The sequence below is a fragment of the Aethalodelphis obliquidens genome, unplaced genomic scaffold, assembly GCF_003676395.1.
Source record: "Aethalodelphis obliquidens isolate GAN/ISIS:26980383/991018 unplaced genomic scaffold, ASM367639v1 scaffold3, whole genome shotgun sequence".
Lineage (NCBI taxonomy): Eukaryota > Metazoa > Chordata > Mammalia > Artiodactyla > Delphinidae > Aethalodelphis > Aethalodelphis obliquidens.
Window position 1 is genome coordinate 71,176,226 of NW_020837947.1, and position 19,187 is coordinate 71,195,412.

The 19,187-nt window shown below is 34.7% G+C and overlaps 1 protein-coding gene across 8 annotated transcripts in view; it reads right to left on the reverse strand.

Moving 5' to 3' along the window:
* DOP1A (DOP1 leucine zipper like protein A) overlaps nt 1-19,187 on the reverse strand; it is a 113,052-nt gene that overhangs the window by 49,397 nt on the left and 44,468 nt on the right. For 7 of the 8 annotated variants that reach the window (XM_027091506.1, XM_027091523.1, XM_027091500.1 and 4 more), the window contains exons 7-13: nt 15,641-15,740; nt 14,784-14,893; nt 13,748-13,856; nt 12,399-12,519; nt 10,096-10,215; nt 8,248-8,362; nt 7,301-7,534 (exon numbers count right to left, since the gene is read on the reverse strand). In XM_027091506.1, coding sequence (XP_026947307.1) covers nt 7,301-7,534; nt 8,248-8,362; nt 10,096-10,215; nt 12,399-12,519; nt 13,748-13,856; nt 14,784-14,893; nt 15,641-15,740 — 909 coding nt within the window. Of the gene's footprint in view, nt 1-7,300; nt 7,535-8,247; nt 8,363-10,095; nt 10,216-12,398; nt 12,520-13,747; nt 13,857-14,609; nt 14,665-14,783; nt 14,894-15,640; nt 15,741-19,187 lie in introns of those variants that run through there. The other variant, XM_027091544.1, reaches the window with a different exon arrangement.

Consider the following 19,187-nt stretch of genomic DNA (forward strand, 5'->3'; position numbering starts at 1 on the left):
GTGAGAGGCCTGTGTACCGCAAAAAAAAAAAAAAAAAAAATCTTCCAGCCAACAAAAGCCCAGGACCAGATGACTTCACAGGCGAATTCTATCAAACATTTACAGAAGAGCTAACACCTATCCTTCTCAAACTCTTCCAAAATATAGCAGCGAATGGAACACTCCCTAACTCATTCTACGAGGCCACCATCACCCTGATACCAAAACCAGACAAAGATGTCACAAAGAAAGAAAACTACAGACCAATATCACTGATAAACATAGATGTAAAAATCCACAACAAAATACTAGCAAACAGAATCCAACAACACATTAAAAGGATCATACACCATGATCAAGTGGGGTTTGTCCCAGGAATGCAAGGATTCTTCAATATACGCAAATCAATCAACGTGATACACCATATTAACAAAATGAAGGATACAAACCAACGATAATCTCAACAGATGCAGAAAAAGCTTTTGACAAAATGCAACACCATTTATGATAAAAAACCTCCAGAAAGTAGGCATAAAGGGAACTTACCTCAACATAATAAAGGCCATATATGACAAACCCACAGCCAACACTGTTCTCAATGATGAAAAACTGAAACCATTTCCACTAAGATTAGGAGCAAGACAAGGTTGCCCACTACTCAGCACTATTATTCAACATAGTTTTGGAAGTTTTAGCCACAGCAGAGAAGAAAAAGAAATAAAAGGAACCCAAATCAGAAACGAAGAAGTAAAGCTGTCACTGTTTGCAGATGACATGATACTATACATAAAGAATCCTAAAGTTGCTACCACAGAAAACTACTAGAACTAATCAATGAATTTGGTAAAGTAGCAGGATACAAAATTAATGCACAGAAATATCTGGCATTCCTATACACTAATGATGAAAAATCTGAAAGTGAAATTAAGAAAACACTCCCATTTACCACTGCAACAAAAAGAATAAAATATATATGAATAAACCTACCTAAGGAGACAAAAGACCTGTATGCAGAAAATTATAAGACACTGATGAAAGAAATTAAAGATGATGCAAATAGATAGAGAGACATACCATGTTCTTAGATTGCAAGAATCAACGTTGTGAAAATCACTCTACTACCCAAAGCAATCTACAGATTCAATGCAATCCCTATCAAACTACCAATGGCATTTTTCACAGAACTAGATCAAAAAATTTCACAATTTGTATGGAAACACAGAAGACCCTGAATAGCCAAAGTAATCTTGAGAACGAAAAATGGAGCTGGAGGAATCAGGCTCCTGGACTTCAGACTATACTACGAAGCTACAGTAATCAAGACAATATACTACTGGCACAAAAAGAAAAATATAGATCAATGGAACAGGATAGAAAGCGCAGAGGTAAACACACGCACATATGGTCACCTTATCTTTAATAAAGGAGGCAAGAATATACAATGGAGAAAAGATAGCCTCTTCAATAAGCGGTGCTGGGAAAACTGGACAGCTACATGTAAAAGAAGGAAATTAGAACACTCCCTAGCACCACAAAAAAATAAACTCAAAATGGATTAAAGACCTAAATGTAAGGCCAGACACTATAAAAGTCCTAGAGGAAAACATAGGCAGAACACTCTATGACATAAATCACAGTAAGATTCTTTTTGACCCACCTCCTAGAGAAATGGAAATAAAAACAAAAATAAACAAATGGGACCTAATGAAACTTCAAAGCTTTTGCAAAGCAAAGGAAACCATAAACAAAACGAAAAGACAACCCTCAGAATGGTAGAGGTAGAAAATATGTGCAAAAGGAATCAAAGGATTAATCTCCAAAATTTACAAGCAGCTCATGCAGCTCAATATCAAAAAAACAAACAACCCAATCCAAAAATGGGCAGAAGACGTAAATAGACATTTCTTCAAATAAGATATACAGATTGCCAACAAACACATGAAAGGATGCTCAACATCATTAATCATTAGAGAAATGCAAATGAAAACTACAATGAGGTATCACCTCACACCAGTCAGAATGGCCTTCATCAAAAAATGTACAAACAATACATGCCGGAGAGGTTATGGAGAAAAGGGAACCCACTTGCACTGTTGGTGGGAGTGTAAATTGATACAGCCACTATGAAGAACAGTATGGAGGTTCCTTAAAAAACTAAAAATAGAACTACCATATGACCCAGCAGTCCCATTACTGGGCATATACTCTGAGAAAATCATAATTCAAAAAGAGTCATGTACCACAATGTTCATTGCAGCTCTATTTACAATAGCCAGGACATGGAAGCAACTTAAGTGGCCACTGACAGATGAATAGTTGAAGAAGATGTGGCACATATACACAATGGACTGTTACTCAGCCATAAGAGGAAATGAAATAGAGTTATTTGTAGTGAGGTGGATGGACCTAGAGTCTGTCATACAGAGTGAAGTAAGTCAGAAAGAGAAAAACAAATACCGTATGCTAACACATATATATGGAATCTAAAAAAAAAACAACAACTGGTTTTGAAGAACCTAGGGGCAGGACAGGAATAAAGACACAGACGTAGAGAATGGACTTGAGGACAAGGGGAGGGGGAAGGGTAAGCTGGGACGAAGTGAGAGAGTGGCACTGACATATATACACTACCAAATGTAAAACAGATAGTTAGTGGGAAGCAGCTGCAAGGCACAGGGAGATCAGCTCAGTGCTTTGTGACCACCTAGAGGGGTGGAATAGGGAGGGTGGGGGGGAGACAAAAGAGAGAGGCGAAATGGGGATATATGTATATGTATAGCTGATTCACCCTGTTATACAGCAGAAACTAACACACCATTGTAAAACAATGATACTCCAATAAAGATGTTAAAACAAAAACAGAAACTAGAAATAAAATCTAGTAAGTCTTCTATTTGGGATCGTATGAAGTGAAATTTCTGTCTGAAATATGTAAACTACTATTTAAGTGTTTGCTATTAAGCTTACATTCTTTCAACAAGCAGTTACTGAACCGACATTATTTCCCACATTAGATATTTGGAACAAAAGGAACTGTTTATAATCTAGAGGAGAAGAGACAATTACAGTATAAACAAAAAATGAACCAGCTACTGAAGTAGAATAACGTCATCATTATTAATAATAATGATTAACTGTTCCCTCTCTATAAGATAGGATGAGTACCATCATCAAGCATACTTTCTGGCTTAGTGTAAGTAAACAAAAGCTATACATACCACACACTGCTTAGGTGAGTGTGCCAGAGCATAATTTGAACTTGAGTAAGATCACTAAAATGTGATCTTATGGAAGATCACTGAAGATATACACACTAAATGCTCTGGTGCTACAAAGCTGGGCCTCACCTGGTGTTCTCTGCCTCAGTGAATGACACCACCCTTCATCAAAACAGGAAGGCAGAAATCTAGGGGCGATTCTTGGTACCTTCTCCACCTCTCCTCCACACTTTCCTTACACCCATTCCAGTACAGTGGTCAAGAGTGCTGGCCATGAGTCAGCTAAGAGTCTGCCACTTTCCCGCTTGGCAAGTCACTGAACCTCTCCGAACCCTGCCAAGTTACTGAACCTCTCCAAACCTCCTAATCTATGTAATTGAGATGGCAAATTCCCACATTTTACAGTTGCGATGAGGATTAAGTAAGACAGTGTAGAACCTGCCACTTAGTAAATCTTGAATAAATGTTAGTGATCACTCATTACCCTACCAATGCATTACTACAGCTTATTGATTTTTCCTCCCCAATATGTGGCTGATCCGTCCATTTCTGTCTTTACTCCCCCATCTTGTAAGTACATGTTACCACCACCTCTCATCTGCACTACTGCAGGTCTCCCCACATCCATTTCTGTTTCTCAGATCCATACTCCACACTGCAGCCAGAGTAATTTTTCTTTTCTTTTTTAACATCGTTATTGGAGTATAATTGCTTTACGCTGTTGTGTTAGTTTCTGCTGTATAACAAAGTGAATCAGCTAAACGTATACTTATATCCCCATATCCCCTCCCTCGGACTAATTTTTCAAATACACAAATCTGATTATGTCACTTGCTTTTCTCCCTTCGGTGTCTTCCCATTGCTCTGAAGATAAAGAATAAAAGCCTTAGTACAGTGAAAAGGCTCTGTAAGACTTGGCCCCTCCCTACCTCAGCAGCAGCATGTCCCCTCCCTGTCTGCACAGCACTCCTTTTTGCCTAGAGTCTGTGCAAATTCTCCTTCCTCTGTCAAGGGCTCTCTTCTTCCTACCTCACCCGCCCAGATTTCTCTAGAGCTTCACTCAAACAATCCGTCCTCAAGAAAGCCTTTCGTGGCCCCCAATCTAGGTCTGATCACCCCTTTCCCACATTCCTATCACTCCATTCTTTCCTTCATACATTTATCACAACTATAATTAAGTATGCAATTATTTGTTTAATATATGTTTCCCAAGCAGAAAGAAGGGGCCAGGAAGGGCAAAGTTCACCTAGGTGTGCCTAGTTCACTGCTGGATACATAGAGTGGGTGCTGAACAAAGAGAGGTTGTTTTCTCTATTTCAAAGGTAAGAAAACTGAGGCTCAGGGAAGTTCAAAACAAAACTCGCCCAAGGTCATAGCAAATAAACTTAGTAGGTAGAAGAGCTCAGATTAGATGATTCTAAACTTCATCCTCCTTTCACCACAGCAGATCACTGTCTCTATAACAGCATGAGAACTTTTCACATTAGAATGCCAAAGTTTAGAGGCAACAGAACTGAACTTGTCGATTTTTCTCCTTTGAAATTAATAATTTTAAAAAAATAAGTCTTATTTAAATGGTAAAATTGTCATTAGCTTATTATTATTTCTGTATCAATCTTTCTCATATAAGGATTATAAAACAATGGATATTACATTAATAGAATTCATGCTATAAATTCAGTTACACCTGCATACATTTATAACAGTTGTATGGTCTATATTATGTAACTATAGTTCAGATTATTTTATAGTAAAGTATCTTTCTGAAAATAGAAAGGAATTACATTTGGGTATAGAGATGCAATACACTGATTTTACAAAAATGTACTAAGTGCATGGAGAAAAAAATGAAGATTTATAATTTTTAAAAGAATCATTCCTTCAATTACAATTTCAAAAAAAAGAATACTGAAAATACTCTCAGCTTTCAAATATGATCAATATTAGACATCTCAGTGAAGATAATACCATTGTGCTTCAGTAAAAAATAGAAAAGAACATAGAAACCCTGGGAACAGGCAGGAAGACCAAAGGGTGGGGGGGGAAGCATATCTAAGGTTAATCAACGATTATATTAAAAAAGTGTATTATTTAATTCTTTCATTTAATATGAATGGGTGTTCCCATTTACTTTACCTGTAACCACTGATAAAGTGCCTCCAGATGTTTTCTACATAGTAAATATTCACATATTTGAATATGTTATTGAGAGACTGCTAAGGTCCCTCCCCTATTTTCACTAATCTCATTCAAATAAAAACCAAACCAATAACAGCTAATATCTATTTTAGTTTTATTCCTAAGATCCTAGAGGCATAAATTAAGGAAAAACAGCACAACAAAATGAACTGTCCAACAACAGAATCAATATCTCTCACATATAAGTAATAAGCAGGTAGGAAGGAAAATAAGACAAACTAGTTTTAGTTTATGTGGGATAATCCTGGGATATATTTAAATTGTTTGAGGGTAATGTTCATTTCATACATGAAAGGCAATATATTTAGAAGGTCCAAGAAAAAAGTTCTAGGGTTAAGACTTGATGGAAAAGGCTGTATGAGATCATCCTGATAATGTATTTTGCCTGGCTGACAAAATTAAAAAGCAACTGAAAAAAAAGTAAGGGCAACTATACAACCACAGGATTTAGGTAATGACCTTATATGCTAGAAATTTTTAAATCTTGTTTTTGACGTAGTGCCCCTGTGCCTAAATTCAACGGAATTACATGATTCTGTCAATGTTTTCATTACTATTTACTAAAAAGTACATGTAATATTATAAACCTGAAGCTTTTAAATTTCTGATTTTTTCCACACCCATTTCATAGGTATTTAAATATGTTACTAGTGCCAGACATTAAAATTATAGTTGACTCTGAGCAATGAAGGGGTTAGAGGTACCGAACCCCTATACAGTCAAAAATCCACATGTAACTTTTGATACCACCAAAACTTAACTTCTAAAAGCTTACTGTTGTCTGGAAGCCTTACTGATAACATAAATAATATATTAAAACATATTTTGTATGTTATATGTATATCTATGTATATTTTATGCATTCATGACACACCTAACTTTTTCTTAATTTTTGTGATTTTTCTAGGCTGTGCGGTTTGTCTGAGAGTTTTCTAAAATCTCCAAAAGAGAGTCACAAATCTCCAAAAAATTTTCCAATATAATTATTGAAAAAAAAAATCCACATATAAGTGGACCCACTCAGTTCAGACCTGTGTTGCTCAAGGGTCAACTGTGTTACAATTCTATTCAACATCATAAAGCAAGCATTAAGAATCTGGAAGACTGAGGAGAGCAAAAAGATTCTGGATTTCAAGAAGAACATGTCAAAAACTTAGTGTATATACATGAAAAGGACCAATAAAGTTTGGATTATAAACCTGCTGCTTAATAGGATAGTTACTAGCAATATGTGGCTATTGAGCTCTTGAAATGTGGCTGATCTGACAAAGAAACTAAATTTTTTAATGCAATTAATTTTAATTAAAATTTTAAAAGTGATCCTTAATTTAGTTCTGAGAAAACTTTTAAGTATGTTTTGAACAACCTGGGTATGAGAATTTAATTTTTTAAATGTAAATTTTATGAAATTAAGTATAGATGAAGTACTTCTAATAAAAATTTAGTATTTGAATGTGCTGTAAGTATAAAATACACAGTGGAATTTTGAAGACAGTACAAAAAAAGAATGTAAAATATCTGACTAGTATTTTTTTATGTTACATCAGTTTTATATTGATTACATGTTGAAATGGTAATATATTAGCTCTAATGGGCCAAGTAAAGTACAATTAAAATTATTTTCACCTGTTCTATTTTTTTTTTTTTTTTACTGTAGCTACCAGAAAATTTTAAATTATATATGTTGCTTGTGTTATATTTCTTTTGCAAAGTGTGGATATAGACAGTTAAATTGCACTAGAACCAAAAAAAAGCCTACAAGACGGTCTACTGCCACAACACTGGGAACTAGGAAAGACTGATGAATACTTAAATGAATATGTGTTAAGTGATGTTAGTTAGAAACTGTTCTGCCTTGAAGAAATATAATTGGCCTAGTACCAAAAATAACAGCAAAACGTTACCTTTTTGTCTTCCCACTCCTTGACTGAGTTGTTCTGCCCATTTGGAAACTGCAACACACCTCCAGTGCTGGCAGATAACAGAGGAGGTTGAACCTTGCTAAGGATCTTTGAGCAAAGCCTGAGAGAATCTGTGAGTTCAGTCAAGTGCAATGTCTGGAGGTGGCTTGTCAGGGCAGATATCATCCTGAGCAGCAACTGGGGCAAGTGTTCTGTCTGGATTTCAATATAAGTCTCCTGAAAATAAAAGCGAAGTGACAAAAGTTTATACGGTGTATAACTCCAAAGTTATGTTATTTAATTTTTAATTTATTAATAAATAAGAAAAAGAAATAATTTTACTCATTTTATATGTACCATGCTCTTAATTAACATTGTATGGTCATTTATTATTAATGACGTAAAATTTCTATTCCCAAATTCTCAATTTAAGTACTTCGAAGCATGTACTATAAAAGAACCCCAGTTTTATCTGTTACATTACTGAAATTATAATATAACAAAAGTGAATACAATCAGTTAAAAACAAAACAGGCTGAATGTCATACCTGACACAGCACCCTCATACTTCTAGTAGGCTTCAAAATGAGAAAGCAAAGAATTGAGGAGAGAAAAGGGGAAAAGATTTCCAACAGTCTTCATTTAATAGAATCATTAATGAATACAAATGCAGCATTAGACTATTATATACTAAACATGTAAGACTTCAATAACATGCAATTATGAAATATATTCCATGTATTATATAAGAATTGTATATGTATTACATATAATGTATGTCAGAGGACAAAACACTTCAAAAATTTTATTTAAAATGCTATACCAAAAGGGGGAAAATCAATTTAATTTAAAAAATGATATTTATTTGAAGATGAGGTCTATTTCCAAAATGAAATATTTGAACTATGTCATTACACTGCCTCAATATTTTTTCACCAGGGTGATCTTACCAAAGAAACTATATCCAACAAAAAATCCACCAGTAAGCAGAAATTGGTCAGCTGTAACTCAGATGAGTCGTTAACATCTCCAGGCCCACTCTGAAGTCTGGCATGCTGTGTCCTCCTAAAAGGACAAAATTCACTTTATCAAGTATCCTATCAAGTGATGTGAATACATGTGGTGATATCATTGTTCTTTAAATGAGTCATATCAACATTGGGATGCACACGGTTAACTTCTTGTGATGAAGTATGTTCCCTTTCCCCTAGGACACTACTGTATCTCTCCATGGAAACTTCCCAAAGCAAGATTCCTAGGCTGAACTTCTCCCTATGACACCCATCCTGAACTTCCAAGTGTTCTGGATGGTTCTATTTGGGACTTATTTCCTATTTCTCCCACTACAGATCTCATCTCCTAGTTAAAATGGACTATTTGCTGCTTGATTTCTAACCTCAGGGCCTTTGTTCATACCAACCTGTCCCCCTGGATAGGCACCCTCTCCCAGCCTCATTCTCTCACATCCAGAATGCAGCCATCCTTCAAATGGTACCTCCTCTAAGAAGCCTCTTCTGATACAAGTAGTAGAGATTATTCCTCCAACAAATATGCACATTAAATCACATTAATCCTATCTGCCCATACACTGCCCTACACTCTGAAGACACAAAGTAAGAATATGCTACAGTCCCTAGCCAGCAAGAAATATAAGCCTATAGACAAATAACCTAACAATGTGATAGGGTAGGAGAAGCTGACTCTGATGGGAGATTTGAGGGAGTCATAGAAGGCTTCTGAAAGGGGGTGACCTCTTTATAGGACCTTACCAGATGGACTAGGGAGAAGAATATTTTCGAAAAAATAACGAGTGAAAGCTCAGCAGCATCACTGAAGGCTCAGTTAATGTTGTTCAAGGAATCGTCCAGGTTAGCTAGAGAAGGGTATATGTGTATGTTTGTGAATGTGAAAACAAAGTAGAAACCTGGGCCAGGGCCAGGTGGTGAAAAGACACCCACAATTCCTCTACATTCCTACCACATCTTAATCTCTCTTAAGGCACCCGTAACCTTTAGTTTAATACAGTACTAGGAATATGCATGAGCATGTCTTACTTGTTCCTGCTGTGAGCTCTTTGAAGACAGGCACTGTCTATATGTCTAGCATAGTGCCTTTCCACTGGGTGCGCAGTAGCTGTTCAATGAGTAAGCAAGCAACTTTCTAAATCGTTAAAGGGATTAATTTTATATTTATAAAAGACTTCTAATCCCGAGATCATAAATGCTTACTTGTTGACTCTATGCTCCCAAGGCTTGAGAGGTTAATCTGCTGCTGAGAGAATTTGGTCTAGAATCCAGACAGAAATTCTACCCAGGTTCACTAGTATTACTGGGTTTTCTGAGCATTTTTTAAGCTTTACGACCTAAGGAGTGGATGATAATATGGGCTGGTTCTATGTTTTTAAAAACATAGAAGTGACCGAGGACCTTTTTGTTATTCAAAGTGAGAAGCATTTTGGGAACGTGTGCTGAGGCACCAGCCACAAATTTGCCACTTTCTCTGCAACAAAGAAAAACTGGATTACTATAGATTGGAGAGGGAAAATCTTTCATCTATGCTGGTGATTGAATAACTCATCTCTAAACTCCTTTTCAAATCTAAGATTATACGATCAATGATTCTGTATTCTAGAGTGACATGGTAGAGACAGATTATGGCCATTAAATGATAGTTGTCAGTAGTAGTAGTAAAATGTATAAAAGAACATTCTTTTCATTAAACTCAAGAACTTAAAAAAAAATAACAAAGACTGGCTTTGAATGCTATTAAATGAAAATGAATAAAACAGTTTAACGTACCTACAACATTCTTCAAACCAACGTGCAACATAATCCCACATATAATAAGGCTCAAAGGAATTAAAGAGAAGGTTGGCAGTTTTAATCAGTTCTGCTGTTTTCTTATTTTCCCTTAATTTACTAAAAAAAAAAGAAAAAACAAAAACTGATAAATATAACATCTACTTTTTCAAATTTAAATGTGAGTGGAATGTTGTTAGGGGAGTACATATTCCTAAGTATTTGCTAGAAAACTTGCTAGTGAGAATACTGCAACAAATGATTTTTATCTACTGTCACTTTATCACTTTATGTGTAGTTATTTTTCCAAATTTGAGTTTTCATAACTCAAATGTATGATCAAGATTAGAAATTAACCTTGCATAAGAAAAATAGCTGTGCTTTCAGCAGAAGAACAAGTAGTTCTTTTTGAACTATTTTGAGAGCCTGATGGTGAATTTGGCATTAAATTCCTTTGTTTCCCTTGACACATATAAACTGAGTGATTTTTAAAAAATTAATTAATTAATTAATCTTTGGTTATGTTGGGTCTTCGTTGCTGCGTGCGGGCTTTCTCTAGTTGTGGTGAGCAAGGGCTACTCTTCGTTGTGGTGCGCAGGCTTCTCATTGCGGTGGCTTCTCTTGTGGAGCTCTAGGTGCACGGGCTTCAGTAGTTGTGTCATGCAGGTTCAGTAGTTGTGGCTTGCGGGCTCTAGAGTGCAGGCTCAGTAGTTGTAGCACATGGGCTTAGTTGCTCCGTGGCATGTGGGATCTTCCTGGACCAGGGTTCAAACCCATGTCCCCTGTATTGGCAGACGGATTCTTAACTACTGTGCCACCAGGGAAGGCCCGGTGATTTGACAGCCTTGATTCTGAAAGAATTTTCTCTGCTTTCCTGTACTATTCAGGATTTGTTTGAGAAAGGTTAAGTTTATCTTGGTGAGTTTCAATCAAATTATTATTTTTAGGTTGAAAAAACAATAACAACAAAAAGAAGTAATCCTGTCAATAGCCACTTTTACTGTAATTCCATCAGGGAAAAATAACTTCGTTATTTCAAGTGGGAGCCCTCTAGCCCATTAAATACCCACCTAACTACCATGTCCTGTCACCCTTTCTAACAATTAAAACAATTATTTTTCTATATAGTGATGTACTGTCAATACAACTAGCATGTTATAGCACGAAAGGCTAATTAAATACTCTATGGGACAAAATAAATTATCAGGCAGTGTACAGAATGAAACAGAGTACAAGGTTAGTCAATATTAACTGCTCAAACAAAAATCAGAGGGGACTATATTTATCAGAAATCAAAAACTGTCTTAAAAAGTTTTAATATATAAAAGTACTTTAGGAAAGCCCAGGTTATCTCCAAAGTGTCACCAAGGTGACACTAATAAAATGCAAAGTGAGAATTCCCTGGCGGTCCAGTAGTTAGGACTCTGCACTTTCACTGCTGAGGGCCCAGGTTCAATCCCTGGTCAGGGAACTAAGATCCCACAAGCCACGCAGTGCAGCCCCCCAAAATTAATTAATTAATTAATAAAATAAAATTATGCAAAGTATGTAAAAGAAATTGTTGTCTTGGATCCTTTGTCATAATGATAAATGAGACTGGAAAACAGGTAGGCTCCTTAAAGTAGAGAAGAAATGAAAAAGTAAGACTTTGTCAGCATGTATCTACCACTGACTTAGAGAAGAGGACATGCTAATGTTATATGACTTCTCCCAGGGATTAAAAAAAAAATGTGTATATATACACACACACACATATATATATAGAAATAATTTGAAAGAAGAAAGAACCATCACTTGAAAAAAAGTCTTTAAAGAACGCCTAGTGCTCTCTGATTCATTTAATTCTGTGGTCAAGTCTTCTTCTGATCTATGCTTTGGTCTCCTGAGTGTGTCAAGGCACCAAGAGGGCACTACCCCATGCAAACTACCAGGCCTGGTTACCAAGCAAGGTACAGCTTTCATTATTAACTGACATGTGGAAGCTAATCTCTTGTGAGTTTGATAAGTGTGAATGAATTCCCTGGAATCTGTATCTTCACATTAACTGCTAAAATTTAGTTTTCTAAACTGGTGAGGCTGAGAACCAACCCTGGAAGGTGGTGGCATTGTACACACCACTCATGCTACACATGCCTGTTTGAAAGGTCAGTGCAGTTAATTATGAGAGTTCACATTACTAAAATATAGCGATACTTTAAATCAAACTCACTCATTCATAACACAAATTTCATATAGCAATGTCTACTTTACAAATGTTAATAAAGGAGGACCTTTGTGTCATGCGTAATTTTTTGGTAATCCACCTGCTTAACTGAGCATGATCCTTGCTGAAGGGCGGTTCCATCTGAAGATCCAATTCTGCTTTACACTGAGAATACAATGTTCTAAACACTTCAATGAGGACGTCTTCTAGAATTACAGGTCCTAAAATTAATATACACATTAAAGACAATAATTAATACTACAAATCATGATTATCTACAAATTGGCACAATTAAAGTATGCTTTAAAACAGGTATTTTGAAAAAATAATGTTTTTTCCAGAAGTGAAACTAAACTTCACATCCTGAGAGGCTAACAGTAAAATAGCAAAGAACTGAACAAATGTTTATCTAACTATATAGGTTGATGTAATAGAAATGACAAAATCAGGGAAACTGGTTTTGCCAGTTAATAGCTCTATTAGCTTGGACAAGTTATTTAACTTCTTTCAGCTTTGGTTTCTTCATGCAGAATGAGGATAATAGCAAACTTATGGGACCATCAGTGTAAGGGTCAGGAAAAATTCTGTAAGATGGGTAGCATGGTTCCCGGAATATAATGAGTACTCAATGAATGTAACTTATATTACTATTATTAATTAAAATAATACAAAGGTGCACAAGGCTAAACTTTACTGCTATAAGAGACGCCAATCTCCTCAGAAAACTTCCTGAACTTCCATCTATTACCATGTAATAGAGCCACTGGTACAACTCAAGTTATTTTTATATTTAAATGTTTTCATTTTTCTTTTAAGAGTTGGTGAGAAAACTTATGCATATTTGCTAAAACTTCTGCACATTAAAAAAAAAAGAAGAAAAAAAACTTCTGCACATAATTTAATAAAACTACATAATTATTTCACTTTATCATTGCTAATATTTTCAGTTTTTCTTAATTTCTGTCTCAGGTGCCGTAACTATCTTCCCAAGAGATCTAGTATATAAGAAGTACACAGTGAAGAAAGGGAAAACACATAAAACAAAGGGGATGTGGGGAAGAAGGTTGAGGAGTATGACTAAAATACTTTTGCTCAAATCCTTGAATTCTGTGAACTATAAGATAGTCATGACAGACCATCAGTGTTTCGATTTCAGTACCTTAATCAGGATTAAGAGGGGCTTAGATAGCACCTTCAAGGTGACTCCTCTGCTACCTACGTAGTACAGGGTAGACATATGATAACATACCAGCTGAATGTACATCTGTATCTTCTTAATGTTCTAGAGTGAATTTTAGGTAAGGAATTGTTGAGAACCTGTATTTAAAGACCACCTCAAAATACAGAAATTTTTCTAAGTAATGACTTTGTCTTATATTTATCATGAAGCAATACAAAACAACCACATATGATCTTACGCCCTAGGATAGTTAGGATAGTATATATTACCTAGCTCAGGTTTGTCCAGTAAACTGATTAAAATACGAAAAGGTTTTAGATCCTGCATTAAAGTGCTCTCTTCTCCAAATCCATTCACTTGTAAGATCCCCACCATTGCCTTCAAAGAAGAAAAAGTACATTAGTCATTTAAGTAAACAAATTCAAAGATTTTTTCTTAAGAAAAATATTTTTATATATAACCATATGTAAACAGAGATTTACATCTCCTATTGCTTTTCTGAAGTTCTTTTGCTGAAGTTGGCTTTTTTCCTCTGCTGGGGGAAAAGAAAAGTTACGTTCATTTCTCTTGACAGAAGAAGAAAGGGCTTAACTTTTCCACCTTTTTTTCTAGAGAAAATGTAAAGAAAATCTAGAAAAATAAATTCATGAATTATTTGATTTCCTAAAAGATAAAAATGTTCCTCTTGACTGTCAACATGCCCCAAACTATCACTCATTATCATGGCAGTATCTACTATTATGCAATTATTTCCTCATTAGTAACTCAAAACTGTATTCTTATAACTTCACTTATTTCAAACTGTTTCAGATACCATGTACTCTCTCAGTTTAAGATATCTTGAATAAATTTAATTGAAGTAAAAATAATATGAAATAAGCCTATAGATCATTTTAATATTTCCATTACAAAAGTAGTTTTAACATTTAAATTCTTGTTGCAACCCAAATTTCCCTGGAATTTCAGAGTAAATAACACAGGTCCTGGCTCATTTTTGGAAGAGCTCCAACTTCCATAGGGCAGACAGGTGAGAAGCTGCAACTATGTTGTTATGAACTCATGAAAACAAAGTAAATGAAGAAAAAGATCTCAGGACTTACACAGAAGTGAGTCTAGCTTACCATTACTTACTTATTTCATTGCAGCCATTTGCTTGTTACAGTCATTCTTAGGAAGTTTGTGAGTCTTGTCTCCACCCCTTCAACTGTAAATTAATTCAAGGCAGGACTTTGTCTTATTTGTTATTTGTTGAGTAACTACAGTGGTCACGGAGTAACCAAAAAATAAAATGAAAGCATCCATTACCTGAACCAACAATTCTTTTGAAAAGGTAGTGAAATAGTAAGTAGCGTGTTCTTCAGGATTGCTGTGTCTTGTGCTTCTGGGTCCTATGATAGCACCGTTGTTATCAAAACCTCCATGGAAACAAATTGTAAAATAAATTAAAATGGAATTCTTAAAACTGTTGTTCACTAAATACCAAAACAGCAAATATCTCAAAAACAGCACTAAACACTTACCAATTAGTAGCCCAATCAATGTCAGCAAGAGAGATCATTTTAGATAGTTTAATAAAGGGAAACCAATTCAATACATAAGTGAGTATCATAGTAAACTTCCAGAATTATCTTGGTTTTTTTCAAACAGTGAAAGAACTGAAGATTCAGAAAATCCAAAATAAGTTATATTGTGTCTTCTCACTCTAGGCAGTAAAGAGTTGTGAAGACAGGCCAAACACTCACAAAAAGTATGGAAGAACAAAGTGTACACAATATTTTACTGCCTGAGTGGGAGACAGGTACCATGTGTGGGACAGGAGTACTAGTCCTGATTCCTTTCAAGTTTTGGATATTATGTCATTATTTTGATTATGAATTTATCCTTCTTTGTCTACATACTTGGAGTATAATAGCCTCAATTTATAAGGGGAAAAAAATCTTGTCAAAGGGAACATGACCTATAGATTAAAACAGCTTCTTCAACTAAGAAGCTTTTGAGATTTCTTCATACCATACACAACTCATACTGTCTTTATTTTTATTATCTATTTAAGTAAACTTTTAGTTTCTTAATTTAGGACATACATAAACTTGATAATACTTATGTATGGAAAATTTCCCTTCATCCTTTCCTAGCTAAGACCACACACATCAAACACTTACCGAGAAGCCAGGCATAAAGTCTTCGGTTCAGGGACATATCCCTCCTTAATACTACATGCAGGGCTGCTGACAAGATCCTTATCATGTCTGGTCGAGTGGCCTGCAATAGTTGGGAATGTGGCTGTACTTAATCACATACAAAAATATATTACTTTCTTTCCTCTTTAAAAAAATAATACCTCACAGTACATTCAGAACTTGAGGGTTTATAAGGTACTTTCACACAACATTATCTCATTTGATCTTTCAAACACAGGAATTATTACTTCCATGTTATAGATTAGGAAACAGAAAAGCTGGATAACACAGCTATTTAGTTGCATATCTAAAACTATAACTGAAATAGTTTAACCTCCATTTTAAAGTTTTTTATCCTATCCAATATTAGCAAAATCTGTCAGAAACAAAGAAATTGGAGCCAGAAGGGACAGACACAAGAAAATAATATGCCTTTAGTCTTTCACATTCGTAGTGGTGTCAACTGACTATAAATAAACTCTTCAGAAGTTCACTATCTTCATCAATTCCAAGTCTTTCATTTCTTGTTTTTTAAAATTTTTATCCTGTAGTATTTCAAACACAGAGAAATACAGAAAACAATATAATGAATCCTTTTTGTAACCATCACCCAGCTTTAATAAATCTTAATTTCTTTTTTTCATTTTACTGAAGGTCTTTTAAAGAGAAATAATTCACTTTTTTCTTTGCCTCTTTCCTAATAGCCTTAATTAGATGTTTAAAATATGATTTACTAAAGGAGATCTGGTTTTAGCTAAAAGGGTTCAAGTTAAAAGAAAAAAGGAAAGCAGTTAATTAAATTGCTGGCAATTTTAAGAATATTACTAGATAATCACTTTAGAATAGAATTTTGGAATTTGAGCATTAGAAGGTATGGTAGAAATCACCTAGTCTCACAACCACTTTAGAATAAAGGACCAGAGCCTCCCAGGGCCTAAGTACTTAAATGCCTTGTTGGTGCCCAGCTGATAGTGAATGCACCTCTCCTTAATCAGACTACCCAACTTTTTACTACACCATGCTTTTTGACAGACAGTATTAGAAAGGAATTCACCCAACTTGCTTAGTTTAAAGGAATCTTAGAGAAATAACTGACATGTTACAGAACACAGATCATCAACAGCTGCCAAAATACAGTCACGCATCTGAACACAGATGTCTTCTATTCATCTAAGCAATTCTCAAACGGCGGTTCCCAGACTCCTGGGGATCTCTAAGAGCCTTTCAGGAGGACCACAAGGTAAAAAATATATATATAAAACAATACCAAGATGTTATTTGCCTTTTTTGATGTGTTAACGTTTCCTCTGATCATGCAATACTGGGTAAAACTGCTGGCATCTTAACACAAAAAGAAGCAGTACCAGCAGTGGCATCCACTGTACTTGTAGTCATTGTATTTTTTACTGTTATGTATTTACAGTAAAAGTCAAAAACAAAAAAAGAAAAAACATTTTCACTTAAGAATGTTGATTAAACAGCAAACATTTATTTTATTAAATATTGACTCTTGAGTACCTGCCTTTTAATATTCTGTGTAATGAAAGGAGCATACATAAAGCACTCCTGTAAACTGAAGCATGATGGATGTCTCGAGAAAAAGCATTTGTGTGACTATTTGAATTGTGAGGTGAACTACCAGCTTTTTGTCACAGAATATCACTTTTACCTGAAAGAATGACTGATGTGATCTATGATTATTCAGGCTTGGACACCTGGCAGACATTTTCTCAAAAATAAACAAACTGAGCCTGTCACTTCAAGGGAAAACAATTAATATTCATTACTACAAATAATAAAATTTAAGCTTCCAAGAGAAAACTAGAATTTTGGAAAATTTGTATTTGGCTTGAAATTATATTGAACTGAACCGAACTGGCTTGAAAGCTTCCCAATACCTAACAAACTTTACTGATGAGATCAGTGGTGATACTAGTAAATGTGATTGTTGCTGTGTTAACACTTGGGACATATGCATAATTCAGTAAAACAACACTTTCCAAACAACCAATCATGATGTTACAAAAGCATGTATGGGTAAAAGATCTATTCAAAGTGCAAGACAGATCAGTGGATTTTAATGAAACACACTATGAAAAGTTCATTGATATGGTTTTAGACTTCATATTACAACTAATTTTTAAAAAAACTATGGCTTGTTTAGTTTTGGTGTAGTATCAAAGAAAAATATACTATTTTAACAAAAAAGGCTATTGAAATACTCCTTCCTTTTCCAACTAGTATCTGTGTGAGATCAAATTTTATCCATATACTTTAATCAAAAGAAAAAAATCACAACAGAGTGAATGCTGAAGTAGATACGAGCATTCTGCTTTCTACTATTAGACCAGACATTAAAGAGATTTTCAAAAAATATAAAACAATGCTAATCTACTAATTTTTTTTAACGTGTTGGAAAATACTCTCATAAAATATTATTTGTACTCATGTGATAACTTTGTTATTGTTATTTTAAATGAATTAATAAATATTTTAAAATTTGCCAGTTTTAATTTATAATATGATAAACATAGATAGATCTAACCTACATAAGCAAAAGAATTTTTAGGATCCTCAATATTTTTAAAGAGTGTAATGGGGTCCTGAAACCAAAGAACTGCTGATCTACCTATTTAACCTCAGATACACGTAGGTCACAGATATTATCACAAGATATGAGAAGTACTAATGTCTTCCAATCTTATTTTGAGAGAAAAACTTACTTTCCTAAGAAAGTAAGAAGTCACTTCTTGATTACTACTGACATCACTACGTATTGCTAATATGGAAGAAAATTCTATTATAATCTCAATTAAAGGTCTAACTTCTAGAGATTAGGGTCAACTTTCCATAAAATTAATAAAGAGAGTCTAAAAAACTTGTAAAGTGCTAACACTCCTAACAGCAATCACTCTTTTTGGGATAAGTTAATGAAGGCTCTCTTAAATTACCATTACAATCAATACTTGTTATGAGTTTATTACATGCAAGACATGGAAAGGAGGAAAGTGGGGAACAAAGAATACTCTGTCATGATCCTTTGATCCTTTTTCTAAGGTAATCTAATAATATGGTATAGTAATGGGGGGGAAGAGTATTAGAATTGGTCTGGGTGGAGTATGTACTTTTAAAAAAACATATTCAACACAGCTATTGTTTTCATAATACAAATTACAGAAGGAAGGCAGAGAAAATCTTTTTGGTTGGTAGGGATACAGAGGTGGTAGAGTAAGAAAGTACTGAAAGAAGCTCAGGCTGAAAAAAGGTTGAGAAGTACTGGTCTAGTGAGATTACATTGTTCGTGTCAATTTAAGTCTACCATGACTTAATTCTTCAGATCTTGCTGTATCATCTATCAGTATATTGAAGGACTAATAGCGTTGAAAGTTTGAAAGGGAAGAAAACAATGGGAATGTTTAACAGTAAAGGTTAATAAGTTTTTTTAATAAACATTTTAGGCTTTTGAGCCACATATTTCTTTGCCATAATCTTTGTTTTCTTTCTTCTTTCTTTTTCTTTCTCTTTTTCT